General features: G+C 34.3%; 1 protein-coding gene across 1 annotated transcript; it reads left to right on the forward strand.

Annotated features, from left to right (window-relative positions):
- Positions 1-15987: 15987 nt before the first annotated feature.
- On the forward strand, positions 15988-17730 carry LOC124443125 (uncharacterized protein K02A2.6-like). Its single transcript, XM_046993654.1, has one exon. The coding sequence runs from the start codon at positions 15988-15990 to the stop codon at positions 17728-17730; it is 1743 nt and encodes a 580-aa protein (XP_046849610.1).
- Positions 17731-18696: the final 966 nt, after the last annotated feature.

An 18696-nucleotide genomic window follows, 5' to 3' on the forward strand; every position in this document is an offset into this window, starting at 1 on the left:
AGACGAGATGAAACCCATTTTATAAACTACTAGATTCCATTCAATCTTCAATGAATTCAATATTGAAAAAGTGCAAGACATTGCACAATCTTCAATCTGTAGTGAAAACCTTCTGTGATGCGTTTTATGTAGATTCGTACAGATACGTTACCGAGAAACAGTTTAAAAATTTAACTGTTTTTAGCTAAAAACTCATAGTAATCATGATGATAGTGAAATCTTGAAACTAGTGATTATGGTGATAGAGACAATGTAAATTTTTCAGATACTGAGAATCGTGAGTATTCAAACGATAAGTCAATGACCAAAACCGTCATTCTTAGATGCCTTTAAGCTGCTTTTTTTTTTCACAGTACTGTCTAGTCGACGCATACCAACGGTACACAGAAACAATTGTAATTGTTGAATTTAATGGAAATTTGTAGAGACTCTCCTTTCAATAGGCCAGGATAAAATTATAACTTTACTCTGGAAACCTAATGCACGCTTGCAAAACCATTGTTATTAATAGTCTATCGTTTCAAAAACAAATAACGTAACGGACATATAATTACTTCATGATAGTGGTTTTTTACTTGAGTTTTCTTTTATGCCGATTCGTGTTTGTGCTTAACGAAAATAAAAATGAAAATACTTTAAGATAGATATAAGGAAAGATGAAAGGGTTGCAAAATTTAGTATGGCCACCGCAGTCAAAAGCAACATCAACATTGCAAAATCAAATTTTTCCTTATCAAGATTCCTATAAAGATTTTTAAGATCAATTCGTTCGACTAGACGTGTCTAGCGAAAAGAATAATTTCATATTTAATAATATACCTTGAGATGTTTCTCGTTTGTGATTGGTGGATTGTAGTGCAGTTTATTTGCAATTGCACTAAAAAAATGTGCAATTGCACTGTAAAAATCTGTAATTGCAGTGTAAAAAAGTGTAAGTCCTCTGTAAATACTGTAAACTGATAATCCTGATTGCCTGAAAAGCAGTGAAAGCCAAACGAGCTTTTTTTCAAGTCTAAAAGCAACATAACGGTAGTTGTAAGTAAACAAAGATTTCCACAATTGCAATCGTTTGAATTTCAAGAATTATAAAAGAATGCACTGAATAAAAACAAGAGAACAAGTTTCCTGTTTTATGAGTGAATGTTTTTAACAGTTAGGCCACGTAACGGGGCTTTCCTGAAGTGATAGAGAGTAACAAAACGAGACAGAGTTAGTTGGTACAGTGAAGAAATAACTCAAAGTACATAAATGTTTTTAACAGTTAAAGCGCGTATTGAGGCTTTTTTGAAGCGATAGAGAGTAACGAAGTGAGATAGAGTTAAACGGTACAGTGATGGAAATATCTCTAAGTATATTATTATTAAGTAGTTGTATAGTTTCTCGGCAAAACTCGTCCTTTGGACTCGCGCAATTTCACAACAGTATTTAAAAGACTAACTCCTGCATGTTTATCCATAATTGCAATCGAAACTATACGATTACGTATACAAATAACAATCATGGTGGTGACGTCCTTAATTTATATGTTACTATAATTTTATCAAGAAGCAAAACATGCATTGCTTTATAGAGACACAAATAACATTATCAATTGTTTTTACCCGTTATTTCACTAACCTTATTCCCAACGAATGTTCGGTTCAACAGAGTAATCTTTGGATTGAAATAGATTTAAATCTTAAAAAATAATAAAGCTACAAACAACCATCAAACGGTTTGATTGAACCATTCCCTAAAAACGTATTTTCAGCATTTGACAAAAGATAGTTTGAACATTCACGACATACTATTTTCAGCTGCATTAAATGAAAACACTAAAAAGCTGATCAAATGAAATAAATTCATTATTACTATTATATTAGCTATAACAAGTCTTTGCTATCATCTCATTATAAATTATTTCTTTATTACGTCATAAACTACAAGTTACGGCAAGTTTGCTTCAGTATATGGTAAAATTGAAACATACTCGCAGTCGTAATACTATTTACTGTGTTTTAAATATTTATGAAGAAAAAAAAAACACCTCCACTTCATCTGGTGTAAAGTAAAAAGAACCGGCCAGCAAATTATATGTTTTCTCGGTGTTGGTGTAATAACCATTTGGAAGCTTGTACGAACCTCCAAAGCGTGTGTGCGACCACCCACTATTAGAGTTGGCATTATCAGATATATGCAAATCCCAACCAGCTCCAAATGTGGCTCCAGTGTTCTCCATCGCGTACATTGCATATTGTCTATTCCTTTCAAGTTCGGATTTAAATGGTGGCAAATTATCTCTGTTTTTTAAGGAGAAAATGAACGACTGATCTGCTCTTTTGTAACCAGTATTCCCTAAAAACAACAACACATATATTTAAAAATTCCTCGTGAAAAAATGCAATAAAAGCGAAAGAGAGTCGGATAAAATTCTTTGTTAGCTATCTTTTGTCTTAAATGCATTCAACTCGAACATGCACAGAGCTAAACGTTTGATACTAGCCGTATTTTTTTCTATCAATTTTTCTAACAGTTTATCGTGCAATATAGAAAAAACAACTTTAATGGCTATATTTATAGCTGCAATTTTTATCCAGTTAATATTACCTAGTTAAAATGTCAAACTCAATTAAGATACGCCTTTAGTGCAACTTCACAAGGCCCTTCATAAAAAACTTAACATTTTTTCGTGTCAAATATTCGAACATTACGTAGCTATACTTTACCAAATGCAATGGCATCTTATTTTTATATGTGTCATTTTAAGAAGAAATCTTTTCTATATTTTGCAATATAGTTTACATTCAAATAACTTTCTTTCCAGTGCTAACAAATGACTTGAAGTTATAGCTTTGAAGCTGCATCAAAATTTATGTAAATTTGTACGACATCTTAATAGACTTTTGAATCATTTTGTGCAATGAATCTTTTAAATATTATAGTTTTGCAATGAGCGATTAAGTCATAGTGCAACTTTTCTGGGTTGTGTCCTATGATGGTTTTTATAAATCTGGTCTCGAAATTTTATTATTGATCGATTTTTACTAGGACTATTAAAGGCAAACCTGAGTTTAGAATTTGGACTTTACTGTAATGTTGCGTTAATCAACAAGAATAATCCATTATTGCTTCCCTATGGCACATGGGTGTGATTGGGACTTTTGAACTTTTTTAAAATGTTTACATGATCATCACGTGTTATCTGTTTTTTTCTTTCCCTTATTTCGGAACAATTTTTCCTGTTTTGTGTTGGCACAAATTATAACCCTAGCGAATATCGTGAACGTCGAAGAATGGAAATGACGACCCTTGGAAATCTGCTATGAAACTTATGCTGCTCATCATTTAGTGATCAGCAATATTTTTCTCCAAATTTATTTTTGAGAAACTGCCGGATTTTCTGTTTGACCTTTATACTTATGCTATCTATTTACTTATCAAAACGTAAATGATCATTGGTCTAAACTCCTAACATTTTTTCTGGGAACTGTTTATATTTTTTCCGCTTATACATTTATAATTAAATCCCTTTTCTTCAGTTGAAAGAGGAAGACTTTGACTTTAAGGGTGCAAGTTTACAAATTTTATTTACACAATAGCAATAAATGCAGAGTCCGAAGGCTGATTTCCTTTAAATAACAAAATGAATTAGAAATTTACGCATTAAAATTTATGAAAAATAATTTGAAAAATGTTACGAGAAAAGCTGAAATGGAGCTATGAAATCACACTATCAGCTCGACCAAAGAGCAAAATAGTCGTAAACTCATTTATTGGTTCGAAATGTGTTTCATAATCAAGTATAGAAGTACATTTATATCAGTCGTCGTAGCTTACCTCCCCATGATTCTGATGCAAATCCACCAAACACAAAGCTTTTCACTTTTACTATGACTAATGTTGGTCCCTTGTAGTCACAGCAACCGTGAAATAAGCTCGACTTCCAACCATTTTTTGTTGCTTGGTAACAGCGAAACGCCTTTTCGACTTTCAGGTAGGAAGGAAGCCATTTTTTGATTTGTAATATCCAATTATTAATACTCTTTAGAATAGCCGAGTCAAAAATTGAATAATTCTACAATTTGTAATAAAAAATTATGTTACTATGTCGGTGAAAAAACAATGGAGTACACACTTAGTCTTTAATTTTTATGAAATGTTCACGACTTAATGCTTTTACGAAAACAAATCAGGCAATCTTAAGAAGAAAACTTGTATAATCTGTGATTGAAGTTGTTTTAGTTTTTTGTCTTTCGATCTTCATACGTGCATATCGAGACAGTTCAAGTAGACTTAGAATATATATTTCGAGATACAAGAGTGCTAAGTAATATTTTCAAGTTTATACAATTATTACCAAGGTTTGATAAAAAATCCAGTATCCCACGGAGGTTTCTTTTTTCAAACCGCTTTTTATTGTTGCATTGCTTGTTTGGCAGTTCTTCTCATGTTTTTTGCTGTCATCAAGGTAGTTGAAGCCGACACATTGCTGCTGGTGTAGACAATTCATGGAGCATTCAATGGGATTGTGGACAACAGCACTTGAAATGACATATTTTTGTTGTAGAGCATCGCCATTATAATAAATTATAAAATAAACACAATAAAACGTGTGTGGGGATTGGACAACAGTCACTGCAGGTGCAACCCTTGACCTTAGGCTCTGATCAACTCTTGAGTTCTTCGAAAGGTCTCTTTGGTTTGCATAAATTTGTGCAAACACAGCAGACGTCTTTTATTTCATAACTATCACGGGTGACATGCAGGTCTAAAAAACTCTATTTTGCAAGAAAAGGTTTGAAAGAAATTGATGCCGATCTTTTTTGAAGTTTTTATTTCTATGTATGTACCCTTCAATGTGCTCTTGTAGCCAACGTTCTTTGCTGTCAACATTAAATACACCAGAGAATTTTGGATATTCATGATTTGTTTTTGTTATACATATCCAAACACACATGAGTTGAATTTAAATTAGTTTTTGCTTGGAATAAGTCATAGTTCTGTACTTACCAACCGTCAACCATACAAGAACTGTACAGCTATAGGCATGTTGTTAACTTGACACTCACGAGATATTAGCTAAGTATTCTAAAAATTTATTAGTGTCAAAGTTAAAAGTGTACCGGCAATCGTAGTATTTCAATTTTTTTTGATGCAAGAAAACAACGAGTAGAAATATTGTATAGCATTTTATAACTTGATGAAAATGATATCTCATACGCATAAAATTGTAGTCGTAAACTTTAACGTTTAATAACTGTAGAGTTCTAAAAGCGCAGCACCGAAGTTACTCAAATGCGGCGCTAGATAGATAGATAAACAGAGACATAGATAGATAGATATATAGAATTTAATTGACTGCATCATGTCATTTATAGACCCATAAATGTAATACACAAGGTGCATGAAAAAAAAAACAGATAAGAAAACGTCGCTTATATTATCTGCGCACAAGATCTTCACAAACCTTTCATGGAATAGATAGTTGGAATTTCAATTGATCATTTTGTGAGAATTGTCTTATTAAAAAGCACTTTCCAAACAGCTTGCACAGAAAAATGACAAAGCTAAAAGCAATTGGAACACTTAAAGTTAAAATATGGCTCATGTTTTTAAGAAAGTACGAGCTTCCGCAAAATTTGGCTAAGCCATGTACAAATTATTATTACTAAATGCATTTACAAACCAATAATTCAAAATAATCCACAATTTAAAAGCTAAACATTCGCGTTACGCATAAACAAAATTCTCTAAAACTTTGTTAGTCAGGACAACATGTGCCATATTTAAACCTTATGAGCTCCAATTGCTTTTTAGCTGCGTCATTTTCCTGCTATAGCTATTTCGAAAAGTCTTCTTGGTAACACAATTCTCATCCTAAGAATTTCTATTTTTTGCGACAATCTTACCGTTGCATAAAGCAACGGAATTCTTATTAACTTTTCCCACCAAAAATGGTTTGCAAATCTTGAGCGCTAATAACTTTAGTGACGTTTACCAAATTGTTCACTTTTTTTTATACACTCTTTAAAACGAATTCATATTTTAAGTTAGCTAGGCATGGCTGGCAAATTTGATTTCAAGACGTATGGTTGTTGTTCATTTGCAAACGCGCGTGAACTTACCTGTGTAACGGAAAAAAAAAGCCCAAAATAGTAGCTAAATACTTTTTGTTATTCTATTTATGAAAAATAGAGTTATTTTGCAGTTTGATTTGAGTAAACCGAAAAAATGAAAACTCAACAAGTTGATAGGCTAAATCTGAAATAAAAACGTGTTCATTACATCTGCGTTAAACTTTAAGTGTTTGACGTTTTTCATACTGTGCACATACCGTTCTCTTTTATCTTCATGAAAATACTTCCAGAACGTTGGCATGCCTTATTTGTTGCATTACAAGCAGCAATTACAAGAAAAATGACAAAAATGAACGCAACCATTTTTTTTAAATATAACGATACCACTTTGAATTTGAACTGTTCTTTCTCAATGACGACGATTATATATACTGCCATTCTTAAGCAATTTATTCCACTTTATACAGCTGTGTTTATTTTACGTCATGGTGTGCTGCAGTAACGGAGAATTTTTTCATTACACAGTCCTTCCTTACCACTTAACCACAGTGATCGATATACGACCATAAATCGGAGACAATTAGAAATACGGTTATATACCGCCAAATGCCGCTGTCTGATGACTATAAGAAATAATAAAATATAGTCTCATAGCTGTGTACGTGACAAATAGATAGCGAGAGCGTAATTCAAATTATGTAAATACAGTATGTATATATCTTATTCATGCTTACAATTACTCAAGTAATAGCATATTAATGAATTATTTTGGCATAATTAAGTTGTTGCTAGGCTTTTCTCTAATGCCTAACATAACCCTAGCCCTAACTCTAACCCTAACACTGTCCCCCTAAGAAAGTTTGAAGATCGAAATGTTTGTGCATATTCTAAAGTTAGTGGAAGGAAAATATGAAGATTCTACACTGTGAGGGGAAAATATTTACTTCCTCCCCCACCAGTACGCCTATGGTTGAAGGAAGCTTTTACAGTGTGTAAGATTCCAGTTGTGTTTTTTATAAGTTGTGAGGATTGAATTTTTGGCCGAACAAAAAAGTCTGAAAGACGAACAACTACAACTTTGCTTCCAGTCCTGAGAACAAAAGTCAAAATTTGTAGATTGTAGAATGAACAGTAACATATATAGGTCATATCTTGAGTTCTTCACAATAGGAAGGCGACTTACTTCTTCTGAAAAAAGGGGCGTGCTATTTAAATAGTTTGACAAAAGAGTGGTATAATTGTGAGTGTGCATAAATTACATAGGAATGACAAAATTTCGTTGAATCATTGAAAGTTTTTTTTGGATCTTTTCACGGGTGAGATAAACTAAGGACAGGCTATTGTAACTCCCATACGTTGTGAGATGAAATTTCGTGTTGCATAAAATCTTGTTTTTTTTAATTTATCTTGATAGTAAATATCATCCATTAGTTCTATAATAATTTTAGTATAATTAATAACTTGACAAGTTAATTTCGAAAAGTGTTTTTTTCTGTATGTCTATTATCTAGTTATTACACATACATAATTCATGCTGCTAATATATATGCCAACGTCATGCTGTTGTTATTATTACACTATTGAAACAGAGACTTTGTCGTGGTGAAAAACTTAAAGATGGATTTCAAAATAGCAAATACCATGGTGAATGGTATTCTTCTGTCAGGAATAAAACTGTTCCTTTACGACAACTACCAAAACGTGGGTGTAAAAGTGAAAATCCGATTCTGTGTGATTCAGCGATTGGAAAACATCTTTTAACCAACACTCGCTGTGCGAATGCTTATTCTGATGCAAGCTTTAAAATTATTAAAGGATGTCGCTCGTTATTGCAGCTACGCGTCATGGAGTCGGTATTAATTAAATTGACTAATCCTAGCCTTTGCCGACAAAAGGATTACGTTTTTAATCTGTCTCTGTTTTAAGTGTCATTTCTAAAAATAGGGATGACATTGACCTTTTGTAACATTATAAATATAGCATGATTTGGAGGTTCTCATTTAGCAGACTTTGACACCTGACGAGTAGTCTCCCGAAATGCATAGTGTCTCTTTCTAGCTGTAAATAACGGTTCCTTTGAATTTTTGGGTTAGTGTTCTGGTTAAAACAGTTATTGGAGTTTGACCTTACTAATGTACTTCTGAAATACTTCACTTTTTCAATGAAGTTAGTCGTTTTCTCAAATAATCCCGTTAAATACACTTTTATCAACCATTTTATGTACTATATTTGATATTGGAAGTATCAGTCGTTACATACTGCGTCTCACTTTGCATCAAGTTAAGCTAAAATATATGAATGTTAGCAAAAATTTTATCGTTGAAAAAAGGTGGAAAGCTCAAGCTCCTTACTCCAAGCACCTCCTTTTGCTCCATGCATGCACTTTAACCCACATAATATCATCATTTAGAACTAATTATAAATTTCAAAATTTTGGCTAATAAATGCAATAAAATATGAAATGCTAATGAATTTTATTCTGGGTATCAATTACAAATTATGACACACCTAAAAACTGGCCAATCAAAATGCCACACGTTGGGCAGCTTTGCCATACTTGAAGATTTATCCATTTGAGAACTTGTTATTTGAATTATTACAACAGTACGTGGAAAATGAGCGTGCAAAGAAGAACGTTAATCTTCAATACATATGAATTAAGGAAGGGGAGGCAGCGTGCAAAGAAGAACGTCAATCTTCAGTACTTATGAATTAGGGAAGGGGAGGCAGCGTGCAAAGAAGAACGTTAATCTTCAACACTTATGAATTAAGGAAGGGGAGGCAGCGTGCAAAGAAGAACGTCAATCTTCAGTACTTTTGAATTAGGGAAGGGGAGGCAGCGTGCAAAGAAGAACGTTAATCTTCAATACTTATGAATTAAGGAAGGGGAGGCAGCGTGCAAAGAAGAACGTCAATCTTCAGTACTTATGAATTAGGGGAGGCAGCGTGCAAAGAAGAACGTTAATCTTCAGTACTTATGAATTAGGGAAGTGGAGGCAGCGTGCAAAGAAGAACGTTAATCTTCAGTACTTATGAATTTTTTTTATTTCTTAGTCGGATAGTCAATCAGATCAAACATTGCAGGAGTCCAACATGGAAGAGAGCGATGATAATAATGAAATTGTTGATGAGAATTATAATAAAACTGCCAAGACGAAAGAGAACTTGTCTACTCCCCAATGACCCACGTCTCCCACTCGACCGTTGAAACCTGCGCTGAAGAAAGGACCAAGATCTCCTTCACACGATTCAAATATAGGTGAAGTCACGTGACTATCATTTTATTTTCCCATTGGCTGTTTTTCGAAAGGAGTATTATAAACTTGAGTGCGAAAAATTTTTTGCTTTGCTGGTCGAAACACTTGTTTTCATCTTCGAACATGATAGATTTAAGGCTTCATAACGAGCTCAATTCAACCTATGAAATTTTTTGTTTCAGAAGAATTCCGTCTTCCCGGCCACCCTAAGAGAAGTGTTTATTTCCATCATAAATTACCGCAATTCAAATCGCATACAAGAGTCGAAGACTGGTTGGATGGTAAAATGAAGGTAAGTCAGAAATATTGTGGAGTTTTTGCGCGTCATTTTTCTTGATAAAATAAACACAATGAAACGCTTGCGCTGATTGGTCTAGAGCTGAGTTTGCATTCGCCAGTGCAAAACATATCTGAGCTCAACCAATCAAATCAATCTAAACTATCAATCAGTCAAAGAGAATTTGCAAATCGATCATGAATAAAATTTAGAGAAAAAATTAAAATGTTTGTCTTTTTCGCATTATTGTAATTTTATAAAAGAAATAAAAGATGTTTTTCGTGTTTGCACTGGCTTATGCAAACCTCGGAGACGTTTGTGAGAACTCTTGCGCAGGTGTAACCCTCGACCTTCGGTCTCGGGCTTGCAGTGATCTGCTCTCGAGTTCTCCCAAAGGTCTTCTCGGCTTGCATTTTATTTCTTAAATGATCACTCGCTACATCATACGACCATTTATCATTTTGTTGCCACTTATAGCAATACAAGCCCAAATTTGAACAAAATGGCTACGATGACACAAGCTTCATATGTGGAATGACTGATCAGGTGGAGCACACTTATTTGCCCTGTAATCCTTACTTGTCCAGAGCACCGTCGGACGTACTCATTTGTCTTCGCACGAGGGTATTTTTAAAGATGTTTTTATGGGATGGGTGCCATTAACTAAGACTGGCGTGTCGGAACCAGGCCTCCCTCATCACTTTGTATTAAAATAACAAGATCGCTATGAAAGATGTTTATGTTATGTTTTCTATTAACATGCGGTATAAAAATCCATATAACTATATAAAAATGCGAAACGCTACGTATGACGTTTCGTATATACAATGTAAACTACGTTTATGCTCTGATTTACAATTGTATCTGAAGGCCCGTTTACACGATCGATTTTTCTGATCCGATTTTGTCGGATCCCAAAAAACGGATCGTGTGAACACGTATAAAGTGAGCCTCCGACAGTCATTATTTTTACGATTCACCATGGTATTTGCTATTTTGAAATCCATATTACACTATTGCAACATAAGTTACAGATAGTTTGATATTGCTAGTAAATAAAACTCTGTGTACATTTTCTTGATATGGTAAGTTATGATGCATTAAGACATGATTTTTTCATAAGATATGTAAATTTCTGCTGTATTTTATCTTCACCGCAATTGCTAGTGAAAGTATTGAACCGCAATTACTTACTAGAGAAAGTATTGAACTATTAGTCCTTCGTAGCTTGAGTGGTTTCTACAAGAATGAATTTCATCGAGTAAAATTATCATTACAGAAAAGTTTCAAAAAAACGCCCGATAATTATTTGGTAAATAGAGATTTTAAGAAATTTCTTGATTGTTTAACCGTGTATCTTTAGGCTTATCACGCACATATAGAGCTAAAGAGAGTTAATGTTGAACTTACTAGAGAAAGTATTGAACGATTAGTCCTTCGTAGCTTGAGTGGTTTCTACAAGAATGAATTTCATCAAGTAAAAACATCATTACAGAAAAGTTTCAAAAAAACGCCCAATAATTATTTGGTAGATAGGAATTTTAAGAAATTCCTTGACTTGTTAGTAGCCTGTCAAGGACTTTTGCCCCGAATGTTGGTTTTTGAGTGTTTAGGTTTTTCTGATGACATCAATTTTGAAGATATTATTAAAAATATTGAAACGATATCTCAGATTTTGCCAGTTTAGGATGATTGTTTAACCGTGTATCATAAATCGCTTATTGATTGGTTGAAATCAGCTGGTTGAGAAAGACACGAGTTTACTATTAATTCTCAGTCTATACTAAACGGGTATCAATTCTTAGGGCGTGCTTGTGAGAAAGAGTTTCATCATATTAAGTCGAAAAACATTTTTGAAGATGAAATGAACACTGCTATGACTAAATATGCTTTGATGAATGGGATTTATCATATGATAGAATGTGGTAAAATTCAAAAAGAGGAAGTTTCTTACATGACGTTCAAGATCAAAACTTGCCACATGGAAAAACCTCCGTGAAAACACTATCCCAATTGGCCAAATGCAAGTTGAATTTTGTGAATTCAACCCTTAATGAAATACTCTCACGATTAACATTACTTCTATAGAAGCATTATTGGCAACGCTTGCTTAATAATCAGGACACTTTTTTTTAAAAAAATCTTGTTAAAACATCTTATTGTTCAGAAAAAAGTTTATTTGAACTTGGGAATTCAGTTTCTTTCGAAATTTTTATTTCTGTTTTAATTTGTTGAAAAAACTCAAGATTATAAAGTTTTACGAAGTTTTTATCTTCATGTTGATTTTTCAAGATCATTTACATTCCGTTACACTTCTAGAAACAGGAGCAAAAGTAGAACAATTATTGGGAGGGGGGGGGGTAGAATACTCTATTGGACTGACTTCTTTTGGCAGTTGTACTGGAAGACTAAAAGCTTGCTGCGTGCTTTTTTAAACTTGGTTGAAAGATACACTTTTCTTATAGCCACTTGTTTTTTTCTTTCTTTCACATCTTTTCCTAATTCTTATACGTATACATAGTTCCAATATCAAATATAGTACATAAAATGGTTGATTAAAGTGTATTTAACGGGATTATTTGAGAAAACGACTAACTTCATTGAAAAAGTGAAGTATTTCAGAACTACATTGGTAAGGTCTAGATATTTTTCTTATTGATTTTAAAAATGTTAAAGGAATCATTACACATAATTCTTGATTATGTGTAATGATCACCTACACTTTAAGAAAGGCCCGAAAATTCAAACCTGAAGGGGAGGGTGGCTACGACTTATAGCTAGGATACATACTGCGTCTCACTTTGCGTCAAGTTAAGCTAAATATATGATTGTTAGCAAAAATTTTATCTTTGAAAAAAGGTGGAGAGCTCAAACTCCTTACTCCAAGCACCTCCTCTTGCTCCATGCATGCACTTTAACCCACATAATTGGAATAATTATCTTTATGTAATCAATGTCTAAGCATTAACATTAGGTTTGAAGAATTATGTAGCATTGACCTCACTGATTATTTCCCATTTCCTTTAGCCTTGTTTATTGAAATAGTAAGTACCACCGTAATGTGACATGCATAACGTCTGCAACAATGTCCTTATACAAAACAAATAACTGTAATACTTTAAAATTAAATCATGAGTTCTGTGCCTGAGCATGTCATTTGTGCAAAGCTCAAATTCTTTAAAACAATGTGATCTTTTTGACCTTTGTGTAAACCCAGCTGTACGCATGCTGCGTAACTATTTTAAGACTTTCATATTAATAAAGCAACATCAAGTTTTTCACCAAATTACTAAGTTTCGTTATTCTCGAGCATAACGAAAAAAAATTTCAATACGAAAGATGAAAAAATAAGCAAGCAATCAAGATTATTTTTTTGTTTGCTAAATTTATACATAAAAATTAGACTTGTCCAGTTGGTAGATATAGAAGCTTGCTACTTTCACGGTGGTTTTTTAATAAATTTCTTATCAATGAACGTTCTAGTTACGCCTCTGATCGTAAATTCATTTGCAATTACAGCAAGTAGAGGGCCACTCAACATAATTGATCATCTTTCAAATAAGCGGACACTTAACATTTGCATGAATCAGCAATATAGAACTCCCAAGGAGGCGTAAACATCATTGACAAGACCCTCACGCAATATTGTTTTTAAAAGGACTTGCGGTCTCTTGGAGATCAATTATTGCTGAATCCTAAAAATTCTAAACGTCGTTGGATTTCAAACATGCGCAGTTGTTTTGAGAAACCTTATAGAAAGATGACGTGGTTAACAATTATCTGTTACACCTTAAATTCCCTTGTACGAACCACACAGGACGTACTCATTGAAATCGTCATCTAGAACTAATTATAAATTTCAAAATTTTGGCTAATAAATGCAATAAAATATGAAATGCTAATGACTTTTATTCTGGGTATTAATTACAAATGATGACACACCTAAAAACTGGCCAATCAAAATGCAACACGTTGGGCAGCTTTGCCATACTTGAAGATTTACCCATTTGAGAACTTGTTATTTGAATTATTACAACAGTACGTGCAAGATGAGTGTTTGATAGAAGTTGCAACAGTTCGTTGACTGTGATACGCATATCTTTTACAGTTTTTCGAAGCCACACTCAGGTAAATTTGTCTTTGGAACTTCTTGTAAATGAGGAATTTATCTCTCGTTGATCAAAGTGTGTATGAACGGCATTGTTTTCTTATCCTTAAAAAATACGAAACTTGAGTTTTTCCATAAAATTTCCTTTTTTATAACTGATGTTTGTTCTCTGCTTGATTTTAGACTTAAACTTATATATTCACGACGCGATTGTGGACACGTTTATCATAACGAAGTTGATAATTTTTCCCGTTTGAGACGAAATGGTTTTTGTAATAACAAGAAGATTTTGCTATGCAGCAGTAGATTCTGTAATTTTGGTTGAAATTCAACTTATTTGTATTCATCGACAAATAATCACTAAACGTGATCGATATACATTCAACAAATGATGATGGCTTATATTCAAGACGATGGTGGACAAGTATAAATAAAGAAGTTGACTAATTTTCACGATGGATATGTATTTGGCTTTTGTCAACCATTCCCTTGAGGCTGAGCTACACATAATAACAAAACGTTTGTGTAATGCAGCATTGGATTCTGTAATTTTTGCTTAAATTCTACTTCTTTTGAGCTGCCTTAAAACTGAATAAATTGTTCGTAGTAAGTAAATTGTCTTTTCTTCCTTAATATTTTTATCATAATTTTTGCAAAAAGTTTAACTGCATTTATTAAATGAAATTATTAACTTTGACTACGCTATTCTTCTAGAAACCCAATAAACAATGTTTGAGAATGGACACTATATTCTCTGGTGGGTATTAAAGTTGGAAAGCGCTTTGTTCATGGTTTAGCTATAAATGACAAACTACGAAAGCAAAAATGGAATACAATCGAGAGGAACGACTCCATCAGCTGAGCACAGTGTTCACAGGGGGAACCACTATTTTACTGGACTATGGCTTTTTGAGACGTGTTTCCTTAGTTTTTGTCCTACTGTGATTACGATTCCTGCCTTGTAATCGCAAAGACAGGTCTCGAAACTTCACCACTCATAAATTTTAAAATTAATTGAAATGAAAATTTTTCGGTATAAAAACTTGGTATTTCTTTTTTCGAAAATTGAAAACTAAAAATCCTAATTTTCCGACTGACTGTCAAGATTTTTGATTTTATGCCGTATGCGACATGCGCAGTTGTACGAAATGGCCAATCTTGCTTCTGTGCTTGCCGTCATCGACATAAAACCGGGGATGTTCGTCAGGTAGCCGGAAAATTGGATACCATGAATGAACCATCAACGTTCTAAATTTTTTCAAATAAATTTTGGGCATCCACGTGGTTTTACCTGCTGAACATCTGATCACTTACAATTGGTAAGAGTTCGTCGTTCGTCGTTCGTTGTCGGTCGTAAAAGGATGCCTGAGCAGAGATTCGCCGAAAACCGTGAGTGTACTTTGTCCTTACGTAGTAAAGCCTGCTAACAGGCCAAGTCTCTAAAAAAATTCTGGTGATACTCAAAAAAATCCTGGTGCGCAGTATATTCTACTGTGAGACTTTTTTTAATGCAAAGAAACTAATAAATGCATTTTCCTGTTGAAGTTCTCACGTGCATATTAAAAAATAGTCTCGTTCAAGAGGCTGTAGAAATTTTCTTTTTGATTCAAACAATTCGTTTGCGATTTAGTTTAATATAATTTAATTCGTTTTTACTTTTGTTTTGGTAAAATTTGTTCTTTAATAAGTGTAATATTTGTGTAAAGGAAAATATCTCTCCCCTAGTACGGTAAAAGCATGCAGTCGTTGTAGTTAGCCAATTTCATGAACGGCTTTCTACGGTGACTATTAAGGCACTCCTAGATACCCTATAATGCATGAGTAGTTCAACCGAGCCCAGTCGGAGGTCACCCGTACGTGCGACAACCACTATGTTAGGTTAAGTTAAGGGCATGATGGGTTACCTCCTTCAATGGGCATTCCTTTTCAGGGCGGAATGCTGGTGTCATGCGCAGGTAGGGAGTTCAGATAGTTTAGGCATTCGCTGTAGTTGCTGCGGGTAGATGCTACGCTCAGATAACATGTGTGGGGTTAGTACCTTTAAAAATTTAAAGTACGAGCTCCACTCTTTAAGAGATGACTAAAATTTAAAAAATTGGAAGCAAATTTCAATCTTAATTTTAGTCATTTATTCTTCAAAAAATTGAAGCTTTAGAAACGTATTCAGTTTGTTAAGACATTTACAGTTTTAGGAGCGGCTTGGCAATCGAACGATTCGAATGTTATCGCATCGCAGCTGGCTTAGACGAAAAAGATGATAAAGTACAAATCAATACTTTGGTATATGCTATGGAAGGCAATACCAATAATCTTTTAAAAAGCTTTCAAATAAGCGAAAGAGATATGGTGTACGGAAATGTTGTAGAACAATTTGCATCGCACTTTGTTGGTCGATCGAACACAAGTTTCGAGCGTGCTCGGTTCAATAAACGAATACAGGGTGAAAAAGAATCAGTCATCGACTTTGTAGAAGATTTGTACAAACTGGCGGAAACTTGCCAATTTGGAACACTAAAAGACGAGTTGATACGAGACAGAATTGTCGTCGGTATACAAAATGCAAACCTTTCACAAAGGCTAATGCAAGATGATAAATTAACATTGGAGAAAGCTATTAGGGAGGTGAAATCATCGGAGCTTGTCAAGCACCATCACGATATTCTAAAAGGAGACAGCGAAAATGGGCTGATTGGTCGCGTAAGAACAAATCAACGAAAAGGTAATGATACGACACAAAAATCGAAGTTAAAATGGAATCAGAATAGGAGTCCCGATCAACATTCGAGAAAGAAAAACCGTCAACGTTCTCGATGTGGAAGATCAACAATTCACAAAAGAGAGGATTGTCCAGCGAACAATAAAACTTGTTTAAAGTGTAATAAAGAAGGGCATTTTGCAGCCGTATGCAGAAGTAACTCAAGCGCAAAAATTCAATCAGTTGATGACAAAAGCACGGATTCCCCAGGAGATTTTTTTCTTGGGACAATTAGCGATATAGAAAATGAGCGAAAATGGGCAATCGATTTATTATTAGGAAAGTCTACAGTGAAATTTAAAATTGATACGGGCGCTGATGTGACGGTGATTCCAGAACCGGTGTTTGTGCAAACAGGCATAACTCGGATGCAATCAACTAATAAAGAATTGTTCGGGCCAAATCAAGCAAAGCTGTCAGTAAAGGGAAAAATTCGAGCAACATTGAGAACTGCTACTTCAAAAACAACAGAGCAAGATATTTATATTGTGAAAAATTTGAAAGAGCCATTGTTGGGACGTCAAGCTATCAATGCCCTTGATCTAATAGCGACAGTCGAAGCGATTCAGTCAAATGATGCAAGTGATATGGAAGAAGAAATAAAGGCTACTTATCCAAACTTGTTTAAAGGTCTGGGTGAATTAGACGGAGAATACAACATCAAATTAAAACCTGGTTCTATCCCATTTGCGTTAACCACACCTAGAAGAATACCTTTAACGATGACAAAGAAAGTTCATGATGAATTGACGCGCATGGAAGAACTTGGCGTTATTTCAAAGGTTAATATTCCTGCCGATTGGTGCGCTGGTATGGTTGTTGTTCCAAAAGCAGATGGTAAAATAAGGATCTGTGTTGATTTCACAAAGTTAAATGAGTGGGTCTTGCGAGAAATTTATCCACTTCCGAAGATCGAAAGTCTTTTGGCAGAAATAAGAGGATCAGAATATTTTTCGAAGCTAGATTGTAACTCTGGTTTCTGGCAAGAAAAACTAGAACAAAACTCTCGTTTGTTAACTACATTTATTACTCCGTTCGGAAGATTCTGTTTCAACAGAATGCCTTTCGGTATTAAATCTGCACCTGAGCATTTTCAGAAAAGAATGAAACAGATGCTGGAGAAACAAGATGGTCAAGTAAGCACAATTGACGACGTACTTGTTCATGGAAAGACAAAAAATGAACACGACAGTAGACTGAAAGCTGTGCTGAAAAAATTTGACAATGCTGGAGTAACACAAATCCTGAGAAGTGTGAGTTTGCTAAGAAGATGGTAAAGTTTGCAGGTAATATAGTGAGTGAAGATGGAATTCAAGTAGACCCAGAAAAGATTGAAGCAGTACAAGGTATGGAAGTGCCACAAAATGTGAGTGATGTGCAAAGATTTTTGGGAATGGTTAATCAATTGGGAAAATTCATTCCAAATTTGTCTGAAAAAACAAAACCTATTAGAGATCTATTGAGTACAAAGAATGAATTTCAGTGGGAGGTGCTCAACAAAAAGCTTTTGAAGAGATGAAAACTGAATTAAGTTCTGTACCAGTTTTAGCCTATTATGACCCAACGAAGCGAACTGTTTTGGCAGCCGACGCATCGTCGTATGGTATAGGAGCAGTTCTTTGGCAATTAAATAAGAAAGGAGAAAAGAAACCAGTCGCTTATGCGTCAAGATCAATGACAACTACCGAAGAACGATATGCTCAGATTGAAAAGGAAGCATTGGCAACAACTTGGGCTTGTGAGAAATTTAATGATTATATTTTAGGAATGGATTTTGTGATAGAAACTGATCATAAACCCTTGGTTCCTCTGCTTGGCTCGAAGATATTAGACCAACTTCCTCCAAGAATACAGAGATTCAAGATGAGGCTGATGAAATATTCGTTTACTATTCGTCACATACCAGGAAAAGAGTTGGTTGTAGCGGATGCATTGTCTCGAGCTCCTATTATGAAACAACCTACAAAATCTGATAACAATTTATCCCAAGATTTGAACATTTATGTTGCACAGATTGTTCAAAACATACCAGCTAGTGAGAGAAGGCTAGAAGAAATTCGCCGACACCAACAAGAAGATCCGGTTTGTACGAAACTTGTGGAATTTTGTTCGGAAGGTTGGCCTGACCGAAATCGAATTACTAGTACCTTGTTACCTTATTACTTTGAAAGAGCAACAATTACAATGCAGAAAGGAATGTTAATGAAAGACTCCGCTTGATAATTCCATCATCGCTACGTTTA

This window comes from Xenia sp. Carnegie-2017, unplaced genomic scaffold (assembly GCF_021976095.1).
Source record: "Xenia sp. Carnegie-2017 unplaced genomic scaffold, XeniaSp_v1 HiC_scaffold_20, whole genome shotgun sequence".
Lineage (NCBI taxonomy): Eukaryota > Metazoa > Cnidaria > Anthozoa > Malacalcyonacea > Xeniidae > Xenia > Xenia sp. Carnegie-2017.

Excerpts from the sequence above, each read along its gene's own strand:
- LOC124443125 (XM_046993654.1), top strand. The coding sequence starts at position 15,988 with ATGGAAGGCAATACCAATAATCTTTTAAAAAGCTTTCAAATAAGCGAA.